This window comes from Diplotaxodon limnothrissa, linkage group LG12 (assembly GCF_057381915.1).
Source record: "Diplotaxodon limnothrissa isolate DT_005_m linkage group LG12, D_limnothrissa_male_GT1.1, whole genome shotgun sequence".
In the NCBI taxonomy this organism is placed as follows: domain Eukaryota; kingdom Metazoa; phylum Chordata; class Actinopteri; order Cichliformes; family Cichlidae; genus Diplotaxodon; species Diplotaxodon limnothrissa.
Window position 1 is genome coordinate 33,199,387 of NC_140607.1, and position 21,368 is coordinate 33,220,754.

The 21,368-nt window shown below is 38.5% G+C and overlaps 2 protein-coding genes across 2 annotated transcripts in view; both read left to right on the top strand.

Annotated features, from left to right (window-relative positions):
• srrm4 (serine/arginine repetitive matrix 4) overlaps positions 1-5,463 on the top strand; it is a 70,247-nt gene extending 64,784 nt beyond the window's left edge. The window contains exons 10-14 of the mRNA XM_085368719.1: positions 2,413-2,738; positions 2,943-3,137; positions 3,230-3,304; positions 3,421-3,576; positions 5,193-5,463. Of these exons, the coding sequence (XP_085224845.1) occupies positions 2,413-2,738; positions 2,943-3,137; positions 3,230-3,304; positions 3,421-3,576; positions 5,193-5,463 (1,023 nt within the window). The remainder of the gene's footprint in view (positions 1-2,412; positions 2,739-2,942; positions 3,138-3,229; positions 3,305-3,420; positions 3,577-5,192) is intronic.
• A 3,619-nt stretch (positions 5,464-9,082) lies between these two features.
• Positions 9,083-21,218, top strand: hspb8 (heat shock protein family B (small) member 8). Its single transcript, XM_085367496.1, has 3 exons — positions 9,083-9,794; positions 13,502-13,565; positions 20,234-21,218. Exons 1-3 carry the CDS (start codon positions 9,350-9,352, stop codon positions 20,406-20,408), a joined length of 684 nt encoding a protein of 227 aa, XP_085223622.1. The 5' UTR covers positions 9,083-9,349; the 3' UTR covers positions 20,409-21,218.
• The last annotated feature ends 150 nt before the right edge of the window (positions 21,219-21,368 follow it).

The following is a 21,368-nucleotide window of genomic DNA, read 5'->3' on the forward strand; positions in this document are numbered from 1 at the left end:
TGGGCTGAACTTTGATAACAGGCTAAATTCAGTGATGTAAAAAAATAATAACCAGTCTCCTACCTTAAAGCTGTGCGTTTTTACTTTTTCGCTGACAAACAAGAGGAGTAACACTGACGTGCTGCACAGGATAATAATGATGTGTTTTTTGTTCCAAATGAACAGAAGTTACTGACATTGCCTTAAACCATTATCTGAAAGCAGCGTGCAATTGTTTCTGGTCTAATGGCATCAAAAATGCATGAGAGTGCAGCTTTTTCGAGTTAGCACATAGCACTTAAGGGTTAGGGACAGTGTAAGAGGGGATATTACTCATTAGCTAGGGGCAACCTGCTTCCTGCATTGACATCCAACAAAGGGATTGTGTGCAAACCATAAATGTTTTAAGGGTTGAATAAGATTCAGTTGCAGGTGTGTGTTTACAATTTGGTCTATGACCTCTCACTAGTTACATTTATTCGGGAGTTTAAATTAAGATGACAGCTTTTGTTCCCATCAACCCTCTGCAGAAAACTACATTTTTTTTATTTCGAGCAAATCATTTCAGTGGTTCTAGTGTCAAACCAACAAAAAACACATCCTTAAAGCATTTTTTAGAAGGCAGATTTTCAATTTTAAAATTTGAGTTTCCTCTTTTGTTTTTTTGTTGTTCTTTTGTTTCTTCCAGCAGCCTCATACATGCAGCTATGTCCTAAAACCCCATTGTCTCTGGTTTATTGGAGCATAAAATATATTTAATTTCTCTCCAGCAATCCTTAAATTATGCTAATTGCACAGACGGATGTTTTTAATTAAACACCACAGGGTTTTAATTGAAATTCAATAAATTAATCCATATATCGAATTATGCCTGGCATTCAATTTCCCACAGTCTCTCAGAAGGACTTTACAGTTGGTCGCTGAGGGGGTAGCCTTGCTTTAAAGTGTTTGCATAAGGTTTATTTATGGAGTTTGATCTTGTGAATAAAGGCACATAATCCAAAAGGTAATGCAGAATGATCTTTGCTTATTATTTCTTCCCCCCCAAAAAAGCAATCCATAAAGGGACAGGTAGGTATGAGTGGATAAAAAAAAAAAAGAGTGTGGTTGATTTTAAAATATGTCACCATATGTTCATGTGGTGAATTGGTTTTATATTTTGAAAGTGTGTAGTGTGTTTGAGGCACCAACCTGAAAGAAAAGCACAAAAGAACTTTATGCCAGAATGTGAGATTAAATGTTTACTTGACGTCAGCCTTGTCAGAATATCTTGAGGTGCCATGAAGAATGTGTTTGTTTAAATATGTACTTCTGTAAGTGAAATCTTTTACCCCTGAGTATACACAGATTATGTGCCACTGCAAATGTTAAAGAGGATTGTAGATGGACAAAGATTTGCTTAAATTTCCCTCAGGGTCGGTCTGCTGTGTTGACTGTAGACTTGATAATGGGAAACCTTTGGGAGAAGAGGCTGGCTTAACCTCTTACACGTGTTTTGGAGTCAGAATCAAAGCTTAGTTAACTGTCACTGTTAAGAGGTCACTACTTTTATCCATCTGTGGACTTTTTGCAATTAAGGAAAAACTAAAATTTGAAATTGAGAGGTCAGTTAATCAAAAAGGTAACTAGTTTCGCTCTCCAAAACTTTAAAACAACACTGAAGAAACAAAAAAAAAGTGCCGATATAAGGCTAACTAGCTCTGGGTTTTGAAGAGAGGGTTATTGTCTTTTTCTTGCAATTTACGACTCTAATGATGCACTTATGTTGCCCGCTCTTCCCTTTTTTTTTACACCTTACCTACTTAAGGAGGAAATCTTGATTGGTAAGTGGATGTTATCAGCAGATTTAGGGATTTACTTGTAGGTCGGTGCAGGCTAATTATTTACTTCTTACAGGAGAAAGAGCACAGTCATCTGTCCTTTTCTGAGGGCTTTCTTAGTTAGACTGATGGGATCCCTCTTTGTCTGCAATCCTTTTCATTTCTACATAATACCCATTTTTGTGATGTTTGTTCAGTGTTCTTTAAATGAGGCTTTTCAATGGGGTCTATTATTTACTCTTCTTCTCTTTACTCGAGGTAGAGCCAGTAGATCTTTTCACACATAGTTTTTCTCTTTCTTTTCTGCTTTTTGTTGTTCCTTTCATATAATTGTTTTAGTTTAGACTTTCCTTAAAAACTGTTTTCTTGTTGATTTCTTTGACTTTAGTTGAGTTCAGACTTTCTTTCGAGGTTAATCGCATGCTTCAAATTTGCATGTCTTTATCTTTCAAAGCTTTCTGTCCCAAGAAAAAAGAAAGAAATCTCTTCACTGTGTTTTCAAGGGAATATGTGCCTTTGTACTAGAGTATTCACAGTGCATCAAAGCAGGTAGCAGGTTTCATGTATCAGTTCACACCTGGCTTTAAGCTGCAGCCTGTTTGTCTCTTTGCAGACTTTGTCGTCAAAACCTGCAAGTGAGATTTTACATGGAAATGGGTCTCAGCATTTAACGAGCCAGACTGTAGGTCCACATGATTACGATTCTGGGAATGACACATCTTCGCCGCCATCGAGCAAAACTGGTGTTTCTCAGGGGAGTGTCACTCTTGACAACAAGAGCAACAGCTGTCAACGTGTGGCCTCGCCAGGGAAGCTAAAGTTCACTGAGAGAGACAATGTCTCTGATTCAGGAAACTCTGTGACCAGCTATGCTTCCTTGTGCAAACCTTACGGGGAAGACGGTTTGTCTGCAACCCTTTTCAGTGGAAATGGCAAGAGGTAATTTTTTTTGTTCTCAATAAATCATCCATCTGAATGAATTCAAGCTTGTTTAGCTGCTGTTTATATGCTCTGTTTCCTCCTTTGAATCTTTAATCTGATGAGTGGAGAATAAAGGGAAGCATTTATTTAAACCCAACCTTGGATACACAGTTGGTTTCTTCACTCAAAGTTGTGAAACATCTTAATGTATTTCTTTTAAAGAGAGCAGATAACCTTGGGGTGTCGGCTAGAGGTTGTGAGATCCCCAAAGACATCAAGCTGCTCAGAGAGGAGGAGCGACTTGTCTCAAGGGCGACCAAAAACCCGGTCATCTAGCAGCAGGAGCAGGAGCAGATCCTCAGGGAGTTCCAGATACTCTGGACGCTACTCTCGAAGCCCCTCGCTTTCATCTTGCAGGTTTTATGTTTCCATAGTACGTCACTTGTTATTTTATTTTGCAGAAATGTCAGTAATCTTCAATAGAATTTTTCCTCATTTTGTCACTGTAGCTCATATTCACGCTCAATGAGTAATTCAGCTGATCTGAGGCGAAGAGGAAGCTACTCGAGTTACAGTCCCGACAGGTGAACTTCACTACATGTTTCAAATACTAATGAGTCCTCATTTGCAATGCATGGGAATAAACATATATTGACATTGTTGTTAATTAAATTTTCACTATGTTATGTCTGCTTCCCAGACTGCGAGACAGAAAAAGAACAGCTAGCTCCAGAGAGACAGATGCGAAGCATACACATAAAGTTAGTGGGAAAAGGCGAAGACGCAAATCCTACTCTCCTATGAAGAAAAGGAGGAGAGACTCACCAAGCCATCTGGAAGCACGGCGAATCACAAGGTACAGCTCTACTGGCCTGGTTATTTATAGTACAATGTACAGTTTTATGCCTAAAGGCAGCAAAAATGTACTGCTGGTCCCACCCTCCACCCCCTCGGTTGGACAAGTTCCCAACCTGAAATCTTTCACCCGTGTTGATGAGCTATGTACCTTGAAATGGCATTTAGCCTGAGGATGAGACAAGTGTTGGCTCAGAAGCCACCACAGGGGCTAAAGAAACAGATGGTGACAGAAGGAAATCTGAAATTTAAAAGAAAGGAGAAAGTTGACCATGACTTTAACATGACACTTCTTTTACTTGGAGAAAAAAGACACTCAGAAACAGCCACAGAAATAGCACAATGTAATTATTATAACTAAATGTTAATAGTGTTTAGTTATCGTTTCATTGTTTTAAAGGCTATGAATGTTTTGGACACTCCTATCCCTGCAGTGAATGAGTTGGTGACGATCATATAAGATTTCCATATTTTTGAAGATTTTAATTAAAATTTTTAAAAGTGTGCCCATGTAGAAATCAACGAGAGACTGTTATTATGGTCTGAACACATAACAAATGCTATAACCAAAGGATTATAAGGGTTTGGTCAGCACTGGAAAATGATGTGGATACAGTGCCTACAGGGTGACTGAGTCTAGGTGGAGGCACATGGTGGGCTGCCAATACAAATAAATGTTTGTTTGTTTTTTAAATTATGAATAAAGTTATGGTTCGGTTATGTCTTGTCTCTACATCACTTTATCAAGTCTAGGTTAGTCCATGCTTGAGTACCATGTGAACATAGTGGGACAATAAATAATGAAGACCCAGTTATCTTGGGTTTCAGTCATTCTGCTGACCTTAAGCATGTTAGCTTTTGGCCACTAGGGGCAACACATCAAACTGTATACACAACAATTACAAATTATCTTCTGGGTTATTAAGATGACATAAGATCATTTAGATCTTCATTGTCACTGTTACCAGAACAATGAAACACAGTTTGGCATCTCTTCATTTGCAGCTGTAGGTTTTTACATTCCACATTATTTGGATAGGAGAATGAGATAAATAAAGATAAAAATAAGCTTAAGAGGTAATGCACACATTATATACAGAAACAAAACATATGAATATATCTACAGTGTAAGGAGTAGGATCAGTGCAGTATAAGGTGCGATGTGATTGGTGGTATTGCACAGGGGTAGGAATGCTGGCTGCTACTGTACAGTTATATAAATAGAGGTAGGAATGTTGATTGTATTATACTGTAATGAGTACTGTTAATAAATAAATGCTGTAATGAATACTGTATATAGATAAGTAGAGTGCAAGTGTCCATGAGTGTTGACAGCACAGTTAACTTTCAATCAGGGTGGAGGTAGGGCATGTTGGGTAGAAGCATGGGTAGACGCTCCTATTGAGTCTGTTTGTCTTTGACCTGATGGAGCTGTAGCATTTACCAAAGGGAATGGGGGGGAAGCGAGTGTCCAGGGTGCAATGGGTCCTTGATGATGATACTGGCTTTCCGCTGAAGTCTGAATGTCTCAGATGGGGGTTAGTGAAGTTGGGAGATTAAAGAGACACAATGTTTTGTTTACCTTGTTACATCACTTATATTTTTGGCTCTCATTAGTGCCAGGAAGCGACCCATTCCTTACTTCCGACCAAGCCCATCCTCTAGCAGTCGGTGCACCAGCGTGTCATCCTGGAGCAGCCTCTTCACTCGCAGCCGCAGCCGCAGCCCTCTGTACAGCATCAGCCGCAGCAGGAGCAGGAGCCAGAGCCACAGCTACTCCTCCTACCGGAGCTACAGCCGCAGTTCATCGTGGAACTCAGTCTTTGGGAGCCGCAGTCGCAGCCGGAGCCGTGGTTCGTTGAACAAACGGAACAAAACCAGGCACTAGGTTTCTCAACATTAGGAGACCAAATCTGCAGTTGTGGTTCCCGTTGAGAACGAGGACAGAGGCTGTCAGTGCAATCAACTGTGTGTGTCTCAGTGCTCAGCTTTGATGCTTGAGTGGAAATGTCCTAGCAGTGGGCCAACCACCATTGAAGCAGTCTTGTTCACTCTGCCCACAGACAGCTAGGAGACCGAATGTCTTTTTGTCTCTTTTGTTTTTGTATTGCATCCTTTGCATCTGCACTCACAATGGCCTGAGACTGTTCATCTCCTAGATATTTACAATGCAAGCTGCATATAAGAAACATTATTAATGAATTTAGTCACCTAACATCCCTGTTCTATATATTTCTTTCCAGATGTCTGTACATTTCACTTTAATTTATTTTTGCAAATGCTTTAACAGGCTGTTATTTATTTCATAATTTATGGCACATAATGCAGCTTAGTAATGGGTTCAACAAGCACTGAAATTACCTCATTCCCATTTTGATTTTGAATTGCAATATATGTTTTAGCCATATGCAAGTGCACAGTGCATATGGTTAACATGTAACTAATGTTTAACATGACATCAAGCATTTAGCATACCTGTGTCCTAGTTTTTGCACTAATAGATGAAGCATAGAGGTAACATTTGAGCCGTTTGATCCACTTACAAATGATTTCACAGGGATTGTTATCAGGAATAAAGAGAGGGTTTGTCGCTCTGATCTCAACACTTCACAAGGTGGAGGACAAACATGTTTCCGCCTCCTGACAGCAAGCAAACTGGCTGTCAGCTCAAATGTCAAATTAATTCATCCTCTGATCAAGTGGAAAACAATTGAAATGTCAGTCCATGTAGTATAACAGAGAGCGATCGAAACAAGGGGAGATTCTTTTGACAAAACATCTGATGAATTTGTTTTGAGAAAAGGATGTTTTAAATATAAGATGATGAACTTTTTTTGTGCTCCAAAGCAGATCACATTTGTAGCTATGTTCATGTAGGGAATAGTCTCTGACTTTATTTGCTAGGTCGTTTTTTTTAATTAGGCACAGAGAAAAGCTGTACTTTGCTGAAAATTAGTCTAAATTTGCAAACAGCACACATTCCCAGTTTATTTGGAAAATTGTGTTCTTGCTGCACCACTGGAATAAACCCATAAACCATTATATTTTTGAGTTGTTACTCAACAGAAGGTCTAGTTTTGAGTTGTGCAGCACTATACATATTTATTACTTGTCTAATATTTATTGTTTCATTGTAACTCCCAGTAGTAGTCAGTCTTTCTATGCAACACTGTCACTTTGTAGTTTTTATGACACTGCTGTAACTGATTTTGTTGTAAATTATAATCCGGCTCATACATATTGTTCAACACAGACTGGATGAAATGGTGGAATATTATCCTCACTGTCTAAGCTTTTTATCTTTTGTGTATTTTTAAAGCACAAATATGACATTCTTGTAAAATATGCTCATCTGCTTTCTTGTCAAGAGTTTAAAGATCAATACCACGCTCAAGTCTGTTTCCTAAATATAACACCACAGCTAGAAGATAGAGCCTAACTTATTAAAAACACTGGAAAGCCAAACTAACCAAAGGTAACAAATTTTTCACCATAGTTGAAGCCTGCTAATTACCAACTTACATTTTATACAGTAATTCACATTTTTAAAAACTAGCAAATGATCAAAAGAAAACTTTCCATCTGCAGTAATTTATATTTCTAGGCACGACTCTGTTCTGGGAACTCGCTGTCTTTTTGTGTCAAAACAGAAAAAGATGAGACCAGAAGCACACAACAGGGTTCACATTAGGGGTGACACTGATTAGTCAGAAACAGCATGAGAGGAGGAGCTAGGGTGGGTTGCAAAGTAGCTTGCAGGTATGCAGCAAATGTGCACAGACTAAAACAAGTTAAACATACTGTAAGCTAATTGGATGTGTTGAAAGGTGTCAGATAAGGCTGATGTGGGCTGGCAAAGAGATCAGTGCATTTGCTGGGATTGTGTCTGAGCTTGAGTCTGTGGCCTGACTGAAGTAAAGCTATGCACTCCAAGGTTACTGCAAAACAAAGAAAACTGTTAATTAGTGGGTATTAAAGCTTGTAGTAGGTTGAATGTGTTGCCTTTGGATAGAATCACATACCTATTTCCTGCTAACCAGCAGCTGATCACTATGTCACAGACATGAGCGTGGCAATGTTCTCATTTCGCGTTTGCATCTCCTAAGGTATCAAAAGATTTCTTCAAAGTTAATTTTGAGGGTGATCCAACTCCATAGTTTCAATCTGCAAAAAAAAAGTTTGAAGCTGCCTTGGCTTATGATTAAGAGTTATATTTCTCAATCATTTCAAATCCATCATCCTGTCTGCGTAACTGCTCCAGGCCTGACAGACTGCTCTCTATGCACTCAATACTCTCAGCTTATTTCCCTGAATGTCATCTAAATTGGAGGAATGAGGGAAATATGAGGCAGGAAGAGGAAGGAACTTGGCACAGAACTCATTCATAAACTATAAACTGATGATGACTCGTGACAAGCAGTGTTGACTAGGAGCCATGGGAAGATTTGTGCAGTCAAGTTGACAGATTTTTCTAGATGGGCACCCAGGGCAATGCCCCCCCCCCCCCCCCCCCCCATTTCTCAATGTAAAGTTTACATCAGTTCTTGTGCAAAATTATTTTGTATATGTGGTGTAAATATGCATCTGCATTGTATAAATTATACGAAGGGTGTGACTATTTTGTTTAGAGAATGTGATTGGAGCCTCCTTGGATGTTATAGATAAAATGTATCAACCAGTTTAAGAGGAAAAAGAAGACGATATGCATCAGTCAACAGACTCTAGCTGTCTTTGTGCTTAAGGTCCCTTTGATCATGTATTTTGCTATTTTAAGAATTTCAATAACAAGCTCATATAGCAATAGTGATTCTATGTTATTGTAAAATTATGCATATTCTCCCCGTTTTTCACATGAACGAGCATACCGAAAAAGCATATTTTTCATACTGTCACGTTTTATCTTGCGTCAGTGTGAACTCTACATTGTAATGTCACCTTGAAATTGAATCGCCCCCTCTATGACCCCATGAAATTTCCTTTTGACTGTGTTCAGAAAAAGCTATATAAAATTGTGTTCTGAATGATGATGATTGCAGTCTTGTTTTACGTTCAAAAAGAAAAAAAAATCAATACGCTCGGATCAGTAAACAGATTTCATAATCACAAGTCGAGCTCTTAGCTGTTTTGTTTTATCTGTACCGTGACATCAGTGCGTTTGACGCGAAGCTCTGCGTTACTTTCTATTAAAAAGTCTGTGAGTCACCAGGGAGCTCAAACTGCATGAGTGACATGTGGCCTCTGCAACTTAGTTTGGTAAAGAGTAGGCTTGGCCTTGATCAGCTGTTGCGCGCCCACTGTAAAAGAAAATCGTCACATCAACAAGCCATATTTTTTCTTAACTTACGCCTGAACGCGTATGTGAATGCTAAAACAAATTCTAAAAAGCATAAATATTGCGAATAGAAAATCATTGTGTTTTGTTACAGTGTTTTTGTCTTGTGATTTTAAGATTTGGTATTACTACTTTAATGGATATTTTTTACAGCGCGCTTTCTCCAGATCCTCCCAGCACTTTCCGGACACTTGTTCAGTGCAGACTCATCTGCTACGAGGTATAAAATCAAGCGCCAGAAGAAATGAGATCAGTTCAAGAAACTCGGAGACCACTTCGAAGTTTGTTTTTGGATCAACAAATGTCTTATTGAGTAATGGTGATGTGCCTAACCCAAACAATATAAAGTTTTCCTCATAGAGAGAGAGTCACTTTTTATTTTTATTTTTTTCATTTTGCACGAATACCAGAACTTCATTACTGGATTTGAACTCAAGTGGATATGGCAGAGGGAGACTTTTACACGACGGGAAACCGACAGAGGTTTCCCAGAGATCCATTTGGAGAATCGCCATTCATTGATCAGTCTCCATTCAGAGACCAGTCTCCTTTCAGGGATCAGTTAGCGTCTCGGTTTATGGAAGATGAATTTGGGATGCCACCTTTCCCCGATGATCTGTCGATGGACTGGCCGGGGTGGGCTCGTCCGGGCCGGCTAAGCACGCGTCTCAGCTCCTCGCCCTTTAGCAGCAGTTTACGCACAGGTTTTCCCCCGCGTCAGACCACGGGAGGCCCCCAGCTGTATACCAGCAGATACGGCGAGCCCTCCTCCCGGAGTTCACCCACCACTACTTGTGGGGAACCCTGGAAAGTCTGCGTGAACGTCCACAGCTTCAAACCAGAAGAGTTGCACGTAAAAACGAGAGACGGATTTGTAGAAGTGTCAGGTGAGTTGGAGTATGATTGGAGAAATGAAAATTAGACGCTTTTCCTGGAAGAAGAAGTTCAATGAGGATAACAGCTTTAAACGAATCATTTAAAAAAAAAAAAAAAAAAAAAAACCTTCTGGGGAAATTTGATGTCTCATCAATGACACGCTGATATCAAAATGCAGTATATCACTGTGGTAGTCAGTTCTATTTATATGACACATTTAATAACATGCTTCTAAATTCCTTTAGACCTGAATTAGCAGGTCAAAACGTTATGTTTAAAGCCTATTATTAAATATAAATATCACAAATAGAGTGCCATGTACTTGTGAAAGCACATATCTTCATAAGTACACCTGCCACTAGCAGCCTGAAGTAATACTGTCTTCTTTAAGAGAAATTATTTTATTTTTTTTCCATTATAACTTTCATTTCTTGTGTTGTATAGATGCTTACAGTTGAAGTACAGCAAATCATTCTTGCATGTTTAAAATGAAGTAAAAGCATGCCTGTTCATCTACTAATTTAACATTCCAGGGTTTCATGAGACTATGCAAAGTGTTTTTATTTGTAAAGACCAAGCATCATGTAAAGTCATAGCAATGCAACCAAATCAAAGAGAAAATCAGTATTCAGTTTAAAGAAAACTTAAAGACAGTATATCTGAAATTCCTTTTTGTAATCTGGTCATGAAATATCTGATCTTTCCCTTCAGCACCATGACTGACACAGTACAGTGAAAAAGCCTCAGTGGTATGATATGGCCTCAGAATTAATGAGTCTCGATATGGAAGAGTGGGACAGATTTGGGTGACTGGGACTTCAAGGCAGGCAGATCCTCAAGCTCAGACACCTGTTTTGGATTCTTGGAGAATCACTCCCACAGCCACCCATGAGCTCAATTTAGATTTAAGGCAAGGCCATGACAACAGTCTCTGTTTACAATAAGAAGAGTTGCTCACTGTCACTAAACACCAGAGAGAGAATGTTCTGGAAATAGGGCCTCACTTTTACCCACAGTTCTCGGGTAGGTTGTGTCTCTGATGTTGTCATGTTCCTCCTCAGTCACTGATTACTGGAGTGAGTTCTACAAATTGCTTTCTTAACTCAGTGTTTCAAGAGACAGCTGAATTCCAGGGATACCCAGGACTGAGGAGGCCACAGAGGACAGCGGCCCCACAGCTCCGAGGCTTTTTTTTTAAACACATTGTTGGTATGCCAGTTGGGTCATTCACTCAGCGCCATGTTGGGGCTGTCTGTCATGGTGACTCATCGTGATCAAGAAGTGTGACTGTGAATGTAATACAAGCAAGTTAGAGGTGTTCAGTACATGAATGAACTAGTCTTTTTAACATGTAAGCATGTTCAAAGTTTACTGAAAGAGGAGGCAAAGATTAAAAGAAAGCCAAGCTGAACACAAATATTGTCTGGAAAAGTACAGTGTAGCTGCATTTTAACGCAGATCTTTGGGGGGTTTTTTATATTTGAGTTAAATTAGAATATCTGGTCTTAGAGACCCACACTGGTGGTCTGTAAAGTAACTCCAAGCAACTTTGCAGTCCATCAGATTCACTGAAACCTGAAATGCAACGCATAAGGGAGAGATCGCGTGTCCCCAGCAAGAAAATGTCAGCACATGTGTTTTGTTCAAATGCCTAAAATTAGTTTCTATTTATATCTCCTTGTTGTTGGTTGCTCAAGAGAAGTTCAAGAGAAAAGAGATGAACATTGGCTTGTGAAGTCCCATAATTTAATCCAGATTTTTAGCATTTTACGATTATTATTGGTGGCCGTATAAGTAAGTGACCGTACTTATATGATAGATTGGACGACTAAGTTGGTAATAGATTCTTAATATTAATAATTATTAATTAATCCATAATATGTAGAACTTATTAAAAGGCTTTGCCCAATTTGAGATAAGAATTTTTTTTATTTTATCTGCTAATTTGCCTGTTTTTGTTAGCAGGATGCTTTGCTGTATTAGTGCAAGTAGTGACACACAAAAAATGTCACACACTAAAATGGGAAAACAGACTTTTTAGAGCATCTGTAGCCACATAGTAAGGCTTGTCATTTTTCAGATACTTATGTAAAAAATGCTACAAAAGGCTTGAATTGGCTTGGCTGGAGCCTTGTAGGCAGCGTCTAACTACAGTTCCCTTTGTTAGGATCCACCTATCAGTCAAAGTGGCCGTGCTTCTTATATTGCAAACTAAAAGACTCATTACAATTTAAATGAGTGAGTTACTGTATAATAAAATTAATGTTGCAAAGAGCTATGAAATCATAGCTCTAACTTTTACAGATTATACAGCAGTAAATTAAATCACCCATGCAAAGGACATTTGCTTATATTTCATGATTTGGAAGGCACGGAAAAAGTCTTTTTGATCAAATCTGCTCTAATGGAATATTAATATATGAGTATATACTCAATAATACTTAATAGTAAGTAAACAAGAAATACACTAAACATACTGAAGAACCGAGACTAAAATGAATAATGTGAGAAACATTGTTAAATAGAGCTCTAAATTAGTACTGTGACCTGTGGTCTGATCTGCATTTGATTAGATTGGCCAACCTTAAACTACATACAATATGCATTGACCTTGACACAATAAAATTACCTCAGCACAGTCGATTCCTGCAACCAGCTCATAGAAAAGTCTAAATTACTGCGTTTTGTGTGTCTGTCAAGTTTACCTAATTTCTCCTAGTGTTACTAAATTATGGCACTGAGTAATGGCTCGAAAAGTATAACGTCATTATCTTATCCTATCAGATGTTTCATAAAATTTCTTCATAAGTAGCACAAAAAGCTGTATCCTCTATCTGCAAATAAGAAAACTATACCCAAGCTCTTGATATTTGTATTGACAGAAAATTGTATCTGTTACATAAAAACACCAATCTCCTCCAAGAACATGATGTATTACACATCTGGAATCTATAATCTCTGTCGTAAGAAACACATAAATGAGGGCCTTGTTGGACTACTCCCCTGACTAAATCTTTAATCAGGGGACCGATTGTACTTCTTAAGTCAGGATGAAGTTTTCATAATTATCCCATGACATCACTGCTGATCGTAGCTCACTTCTCTCCAGAGCATCACATGTTCTAGCCTCGATCTCTGGAGTCCAGCACTTTGAGCAGCTAGAAACGTCACTGCGGGGGTATAGGATAGGACATAGTCGAGCCTGTCGGGTATACAAAGGGGTCGAGGGGTGGGGCAGGCCATGCTGCTGGCAGCGGCATTGACATTTAGCAGTCCAGGAGCAGCTGCTTGCTAAGGCTGACAAACAGACTGGCCATAAACAGTGAAGGAGAAGATGGAAGAGGTGCTTTTTAGGGTTATATGTTCTCTCTAACATTAGTCTCTCTGCTGGGGAATCATTTTAGGAAACAGCTAAAGAGGAAGAAAGAGAAATCATGTCAACAAGTTCATTGCAATCACAAAGCAAACATTCTGGAAGGAATGAGCAATGGAAAACTGCACGATGTGTGCCAAGCTTTGAGCTCAGTTATATCAACACCTTTTTTTATTTACACCATACTAAAGATCTAAGAAGTCAAAGGTGATGGGTGGACTCTTTATGAGCTGTGTCCATTTGAACTGGTGACAGAGACATTTATAATGCATGACCTTGCCTAATCATTGCGCAACGTCAGACTACATCATTTCTGAAGTTGTGTTCACTCCTTTTCCCAAACAGGAAAGCACGAAGAGAAACAGGAAGAAGGTGGAATAGTGACAAAGAATTTCACAAAGAAGATACAGTAAGTATAATTCTTGAGCTGCACCATTATCATTTTGTTTTCCTGTGCTGGTGCTCATAATGGATGGAAAAAGGCTCCAGTTTTCATTATATATGGCCACATACTAGTGCATGTCATAAAATGTAAATATTGTTATGATACAGAGAACTCTCCTGACCTGAACCCCAGATTTTTATCTTAGAAATAATTCTAATAATTTGAGATATGGATTTCTGCTTTTCAGGAGCTATAAACTGGAATCATCTAAATGAAAATAAAAAGCATTTTGAAATATTTCACAACAAATAATGACTATAGAATATGTGAAAGTGAAATGCATTGCATTTTAGACATTATACTTACTAATACAGCCCAGTGCAATGTTAACAGCAAAGCTGTTTGTTGTTAGCTGTTATGATTATGGGACAATTTTCTTTAATGACTTTGGACAAATAGAATTATTAGCATAGTGATGTTTTTGCACTGGCAAAAACTTACTCGTACCTTTCTGCAATTTACTGTGTAAATTAAGCTCTCTGTTTTATAATGTAAGAAATAGCTGTTGTTGTGGATTGGCATTGTGTAAATAAGCTTGAAATGAAACTTACACAACAAATCAATTGCAAAGATAGGGTGGTCAGTAACCAGTGGACAAAATAATAGAACAAAACTCTCGTACACAAAATATTTTTTTCTGGCTTTTACTTATTTACATATTACAGTCACTCCTTGAATGAACCACTGACAGCTCAAACACAAGAAGGAAGCACAAAAATCTTATAGTTTTAAACGAAATGTTACGCTCACTTCCAATTCCACACGAGGGAGAACCAAGCCCAGGATATAATGCAAAGTCAAAATCAAATCTTCAATCCAAAAACAGGCATCATGCAAAATGGAGCAGGCAGCAAGACAAACAGTATTGTAGATCAGTCAAAAGTCAAAGTCCAAAAACAGAAGGCTGGGCACAAAGAAACAAGAAAAATCTCAGGAAGACTAAGACACTAAAAATTAAGACCTATTGTCTGGAACAATGTGACAACTTCATCTGCATTTATGCACACTGATGAGACTATTTACTGGCTGAACACATGCGTGGCACAAAAAGGGTGTGAAACAGAAGAAAGCATGGGAGTGGAACTACCTGGCAACCAGAAATTTCAAAATATAAAGGAAATAACAAATACAGCACAGGTGACACTAACACAAGGAGGGATACTACGTAGAGAAAACAAAAGTGACAGCAAGAGACAAGTATCAATGATTCCAAAATAAAACAGGAAATAATTAAACAGAAACTCCACATTTTATATTTACCATTTAGTGGGTGTAAGTGTCGCTCCCCCAGTTTACTGTTTAAAACAAGTTCATTTCCCTTTAAAGTAACCTGCCTTTAAGCCATTTTTCTTCTGATTGGCTGCGCCTCATTTACCGCAGGATTGAACAGGAGGTGAGTGGGGCTTCTGTGCTCACAGTCAGAGCTGCATTCCTCAGATAAATATTTATTACAGATATCTTTTGTGTTGCATAAAATAGAGCCAGGACTTTACAGCAGGAGCTGGAGCTTTTTCTTCTTAGGGATTACCTGTGATTTCATCTTTGGATATATTTAATAAGAACAGATTGTAACAGTGTGAAGGACATAAAAATAAAGAAAAGCAGAACTGGTGCTCTTTAAAGCCACAAGCTACTTATCCATCAGATTTCTGACCCTGAAGCTCCCTAATGCTGATTTCTGAAAAAAGATAAAGCCTCCTTTCCTTCAGAAATCTGTGGAAAGTGCCTCAGTATTACTTGACTGTGCCAGGTTTAACTGGGATTGAAACATTGTTCTATAAACACCACAAAACTACAGCCAGAAAGATAACGCATAGTTGGCTCATAGAGAAAAAAAAAGATAGAAGGTAATTTAGTATTAAATATTAGCTTGTACTAAAGTTTTATCCCGACTTTCTGTTTTCTTTGGTACTTTTGTCCCTCTTCTGCACTTTTATTTCTACCTTTTCTCTAATTACAGATTTGAAAATGAACCACTGTATGTATGTAAAGTTATGGGCGACATGTCTTAAGTGTACCCCGCCTCTGCCTATAACAGCTAAATTGGACAAATGGTTGAGAACATGACAGTTAGCTTGCTTGCTTGCATGGTTTTCATATTAAATAGTCCATTACAGCACAGATCTTCATGTAGTTTGAGAATCATGGAGAAAAATGCCTTTAATCAATGAGAACTAATTGGAGGGAGATAAGCCGAAGAAATGCTCGACCAATGTTATACGAAGTTCATAAGTGGAGGAGTATGTAGATACATGCAGAAGTATTCGCTTGTTGAACAACATGAAAACGTCCTGCATGTATAATTGAATGTTTTACCTGTCAAGGTGAATTCTGCATTCCTCGTTTTAAATGTTATGTTGAACTCTCCAGTCAAAACACCAAACATGACTAGAATCCTAAAGTAGGTTTTACATAGACAAAGCAGCATCAGTGCAAAGCAGGAGTCTCTTACAGAGACTATTCATATGGTAACTAATCCAACCCAAATGAGCAACACAATAGTTTCCACATGCTGCCTGCCTCTAAGCCTTTGCCCATTTAATTGGGCAGTGGAAAGACTTCAAACGGAAGCGATAATCGTCAGTGCGAATCACCATCTCACTGGCACGTCAGTCCAGTTCTACTAATTTCATACTGGCTAATTAATAAGCAGGTGCTCAAGCCCCTCACTGTTCATATCACAATATTTTTAATTGGAATGCCTTCAGATCACACCTGGGCTCCTCAGCTGAATATACGGGACAGGCTGACTATACAGAGAACAGGAGTGACTGGTGGTGTCAATGGGTCAAATATAAATAACTGTCCTCGATACACAAATACACGGGCTATATGAGAATGAAAAGGAGGAAGAGAGAGAGTTAGCATGGTAGACACATTCTTCTGTCTCGAGATTTGATTGGTTGTTGATGTCACTTGAAGTGCTACAACCTTCTTATTTTGGCTCTTCTCGTACATATGCTGTGTTTAGTGGCACTAAAGTTTTGTGTGGATTATTATGATTTGCAGCAGCCTGTATGCTGCATTTTACAGCGGGTAAGCCAATTGTAACTATTCTTTATATTTAACATCCTTGTCTGCAAAGTAGGTAGTAACTAAACCTTTCTTTCTGTATAATGTAAGATAAAGGTACAAAATGCAGATATTTATCTGCCTGCTGCTTCTGTTTGCACTCCAATATGAAAAATTCAGAGCAAAAAACGTTTGTTTGTTTTTTTTTAATCTTGCTTTGTTACGAGAAAAAGGTATCTCATACCTAAAGTCTTTTGTAATAATAATAATAATAATAATAACTTCAAAGAAGTTGCACCAAGAAGCAGTTTAGCTCCTCCCAAAATAATAATAATACAGCTGACAGAAAGATTTTGGGGCTACCTTAAAACTTTGCCATGAATTTATGCAGTTTGGACTACATGGACGGGATACATGGAAGGCTAGACATTCCAGATGTCAATGGGCTCACTTTCTGTTTGGCAGAAACTTGGCATTGATTTCTATTGTCCCAAATTTCTATACCCCCCAAAAATCTAACTCCATCTGAGACTTATTCTGAAGACCACATGTGCCCGTTTTGACAAAGCTTGAGAAAAGAATTTGACCTGTAAAAAAGAATTTTCCATTAAATTAAAATGGCAGAAAGTCAAGTATGGTAGAAATTTACATCATAGTGTGCTTTGAACTCTTTTGCTTAAAAAAAATTCCATCTTCTTTTGAAATTGTAAAAATGCACTTTTAACTTTGATGGCGTTGGAGTGTTTGAGATGCAGACAAAAAACAGAGGATTGGTCTCAATCACATTACACAAGTTTTGATTCAAGGGGCTAGAGTCCAATGGCAAGAGAAAAAGAAGGGTATGCGTATTGTTTCAACCCTCAGGATGTAGCGACATGTACACAAATGAATTAAGCCAGGTTTTACAATTATTAAGACAAGGATTTAGTAGGAACAGATACTTCAGTGTGGGGAGACAAAACCCCCACAGAGTCTGCTGGCTGAGGGAAATTGAGATAGTCGGAGGGTTTGCTTTTTTTAATGCTTATCAGGTGACACTGAGGAACAGTTGCTTGTTGCTTGGGCTTGTGAAACAAAAACAAGAAGGAAGGAGCACAGAACGGCATTCAGATGTAACAGTAAGAAAAGATACAAAGATTACAGGAGTTTTGCTTCTTGGTCCTCAATTGTGACACAAAACACTGGAAACAAAACAAAAAACTAGTAAATGTTACATGAGACAACTGCGGTGAATAAATGCAAGAAGTTAATACAGTATAGGGCATAGCACATGTTCTCGATAAATAAGTGACTAGACAGCTTAGCTTAAGCTTACTGAGAACTCAAGGGTGACTTCTTCTGCTCTCCAAACTGAGAAATTTGTAAGTTATTAACTAAAAATGTTGTTAAATCAGCCCTGGGGACAAAGATAACTTTGAGGTCATGTAGCTCAGCTGCAAAACAACAACCTTGCTCTGTTTGTCTGTGAAAGTGTGAATGTTTTGTTATTCAGTAATCTCTTTTTTTCTGTTTGCTTCTATTCTCAAAAGACAAATACCGGTAATACTGCTAGGCTGACTTAGCTGAAATGTGTAGTGTGTGGGATGGAGGAAAGGGTTATATGTGCTACACACACACACCTCATGAACACCCACGCTCACTGTGCCAGGTCTCACTCGTCTCTCTGTGTCTCCGAATCTCTGCAGGGGGGAAGCATATTGCCTAGTTTTTTTGGCAGCTTTACAGAATCAATGCTTGAGATAAACTGTACTCTTGCCAAAGTTAAATAAACTCCCCGAGCTGGAAAGATAAGGTTTCTGCTGGAGTCCCACGTAATGGACCAACTGAGTTATTTGACTTTGTCAGAAGGGGCAAAGATACATTTAAAATTATTAAAATTATTCAAGGTTGCACACTTAATACTGGCTTACACAAACCTTTCTGAAATCCTTTTTGAATTATTACCTGAATTAGAGGGAGTTGACAGGCCCAAGATCCACTTTTTTTAAGAATATGCTGAATGAAAATGTTTGACATGAGTGTTGATATCATCCAGTACACACACAGCATGCAACATAAGTTCTGTTTGTCTTTAAAACTCTGAGTCTCTGTTTGCTGTCCCAGCTGACTCCACGTTCCCTTTCCCCTTGCACTTTTATCTCTTTATACCAATTGTTTGTCTTCTAAATCTAAATTGAATTTAGTATAATTCCACCACAGGATACTGTATTATGATATTCATGTTATTGTCTGCTTATATTCATCTGTTCCGTTTTTCTATTGGCAACCCTGGATTTTTGTGTTTTTGTGCCTGGTCTCATTTTTGGTTTTCTGGTGTTGCTACTTATGGGTTAGTGAGCTCAAGCTTCAGAGTTGTTATTAAAAGGTAACTTTAAAGCTCAGTGACACACTGAGCTGCGTATATTAATAGATGTGACTTGACCTCTCAGCCTGTGTGCGTCTGTGAGGTTCCTGAGTGTATTCTGACTTGTATTTCACAGTGGAGTGGTAAGTCAGTAGAGGGTCCTCTCTAATTAAATGGAGGGGAGGGCCACAAGTCTCATCCTCTGAACATACCAGTCTTGTGTTTATATTAACTCCCTGAAACACTTGGCTGCCCGCACAGAAACCCTCCAATAACCATATTTGGCCACACTGACAAAGAACAGAGATCTCCCCCAACCCCCAGTTTTCAGAGTACCTTCAGTCAAAAATGAGCTGCCTATTTTCTTTTTTCTTTACAATAGGATTTAAATAACTTACTTACCAAGTGTGAATGTTGTTTTAAGCTGATGAGAATACTATCATTCTATATGAATATGAAGTTTTAAACAATGACATCCTTGCACATAGTAACTCGGGCTTATTTTCCCCTCAACACTTTCTATCCTCCTGCAGGTTTTGGAAACCAATTATCCCACTATACTTTGGAAAATCTAACATTTTCTGTATGAGAGGTGTCAAAAAATAAAGCAAACAGCCAGGAGAAAAAAAATGCTTGACACAAAATCAGCTGTTACCTGGATGTGAGCTGCAGATTAGGAAAGTATACACAGTCAGAAATTTACAGGTGTTAAAATTCTGCAGACAGACTCGAGTAAGGCAGTCTCATTAACTGATATCGAAGCTTCGTTTCCTGGGAACGCTACACCTGGATCGAGTGTGTGTGTGTTTGTTTTCCTCTCTGTGACAGAGATGGGGGATTTTTGAAGAATATCTTATTTTTGAAGGGAGATTTCTCCTGTTTCTTTTTGTGAGTTAGAATAAAAGCTATCCAAGGTGCACAGGGTGACTCATTTCAAGTCCTTTTTTGTCTCACCTAGATATAAAGTGCCAAAATAATTCGACTGAGGGTTGTTTAGGAGTTTTGATTAGTTATCAATAAAAACCTCCAGCATTCAACACTACTCGTTCTTACACAAGGAAATCTCACATTAGAGTTTTGCATGACCTCCAGGTAGGAAGTGAACTCTTTCTCTAGGCTGTTTCTCATCATTGCTCTTCTCAGTTTTCTCCGACGCACACTTAAAAACACACTGAACACACAACAGCGTAAAAATGATCCTGACCAAGTAAACTTCTTCTAATCAATTACATTAAAACAATCAAACTATACTTTTTCTTCTCTTCTGTCTCATCAGGATCCCCACAGACGTGGACCCCCTGACAGTCTTCGCCTCTTTGTCTCCTGAGGGCGTCCTCATCATCGAAGCTCGGCAGACACCTCCATATTACCTTTTCAGCGACGAGGGATCCCAAGGTGGTGAAAAGCAGGAGGTGGAAGCCTCCAAGCCCCAGATGGCTCCTATGGTCTAAACACATCATTCTGGACAATCAGTTACCAGTTTGATGTGAAATGTGTTGCCTCTAGCCTCATGTTGTTTGACACCTGGAGGTATTTGATGTCCAGATTAAAGTTAAACCAGGCATTTGTTTTTTCTGTTGGAAAATCTATTTTTACAAGCTCAGACAATGATGAAAAGTGTCATTTTCCCATTAACAAATAGATGCTTATGAATTTTCCAGAATAGTCCAATAGTCCCTTTTTTTAAGTAATTAACAGGTGTAATTATGAAATAATTTGGCTGTTTCTTTTCAGGTAAACAATTTGCCCATGGCAGAGTTTTTAATAAAAATTGTAGAAGGCCAAATGTGACTGCTTTTTGATTTCCTTTCAGTCGGGCTCAATTCAATTTTTAAAACTTTAGAATCAAAGAAAATCATATAAAAGTGAAGTTTTAAGTGTAGCAGCCTTTCCAGCATATATTTTTGTTCTTTCGTTCGCCTTTCCTTCCTTCAGTTTCTATAGGTTTTTTTATTTAACATGATGTCATTGAAATTGACAAGAAATAAAGGTAATATTATATTTCTGTGTATCCAGAAGGTCAATTTTCTGCATTAATGCACACAATATATAATATTATTTCACAGTGTATTGTAAATATAATAGTGCCAATTCATTATAAATCTTAATCTGAAATGTTCTGCATTTTGCAATATGGTTTGAAATTTTCTTTTCTATTTGAGCATTAAGGATGATGGCTGCATGATTGTTGGAGAGGACAGACTGCCTTCTTTTCTGTTGATGTCTTTGTATTGACTGATGCAATAAACATGTCCAGCCAATCGCCCAGTGTGTCTTAACATCTGTGTCTTACATTGAGAACTGTGCCACTCGAGGGACCCGTTCCAGGGCTCCAGAGAGCCTGTGGTGTTATTGTTGGATAAAAGAAGGAATTGGGCAGCAGATTAGCGGAGGGCTTAGTGCTGGGTGAG

What these genes read in the sequence shown, in the direction of transcription:
- hspb8 (XM_085367496.1), top strand. Translation starts at nt 9,350, where the DNA reads ATGGCAGAGGGAGACTTTTACACGACGGGAAACCGACAGAGGTTTCCC. An exon ending in CGGATTTGTAGAAGTGTCAG is followed by an intron (nt 9,795 to 13,501) that starts GTGAGTTGGAGT and finishes TTTCCCAAACAG; the next exon opens with GAAAGCACGAAGAGAAACAG. An exon ending in AATTTCACAAAGAAGATACA is followed by an intron (nt 13,566 to 20,233) that starts GTAAGTATAATT and finishes CTGTCTCATCAG; the next exon opens with GATCCCCACAGACGTGGACC.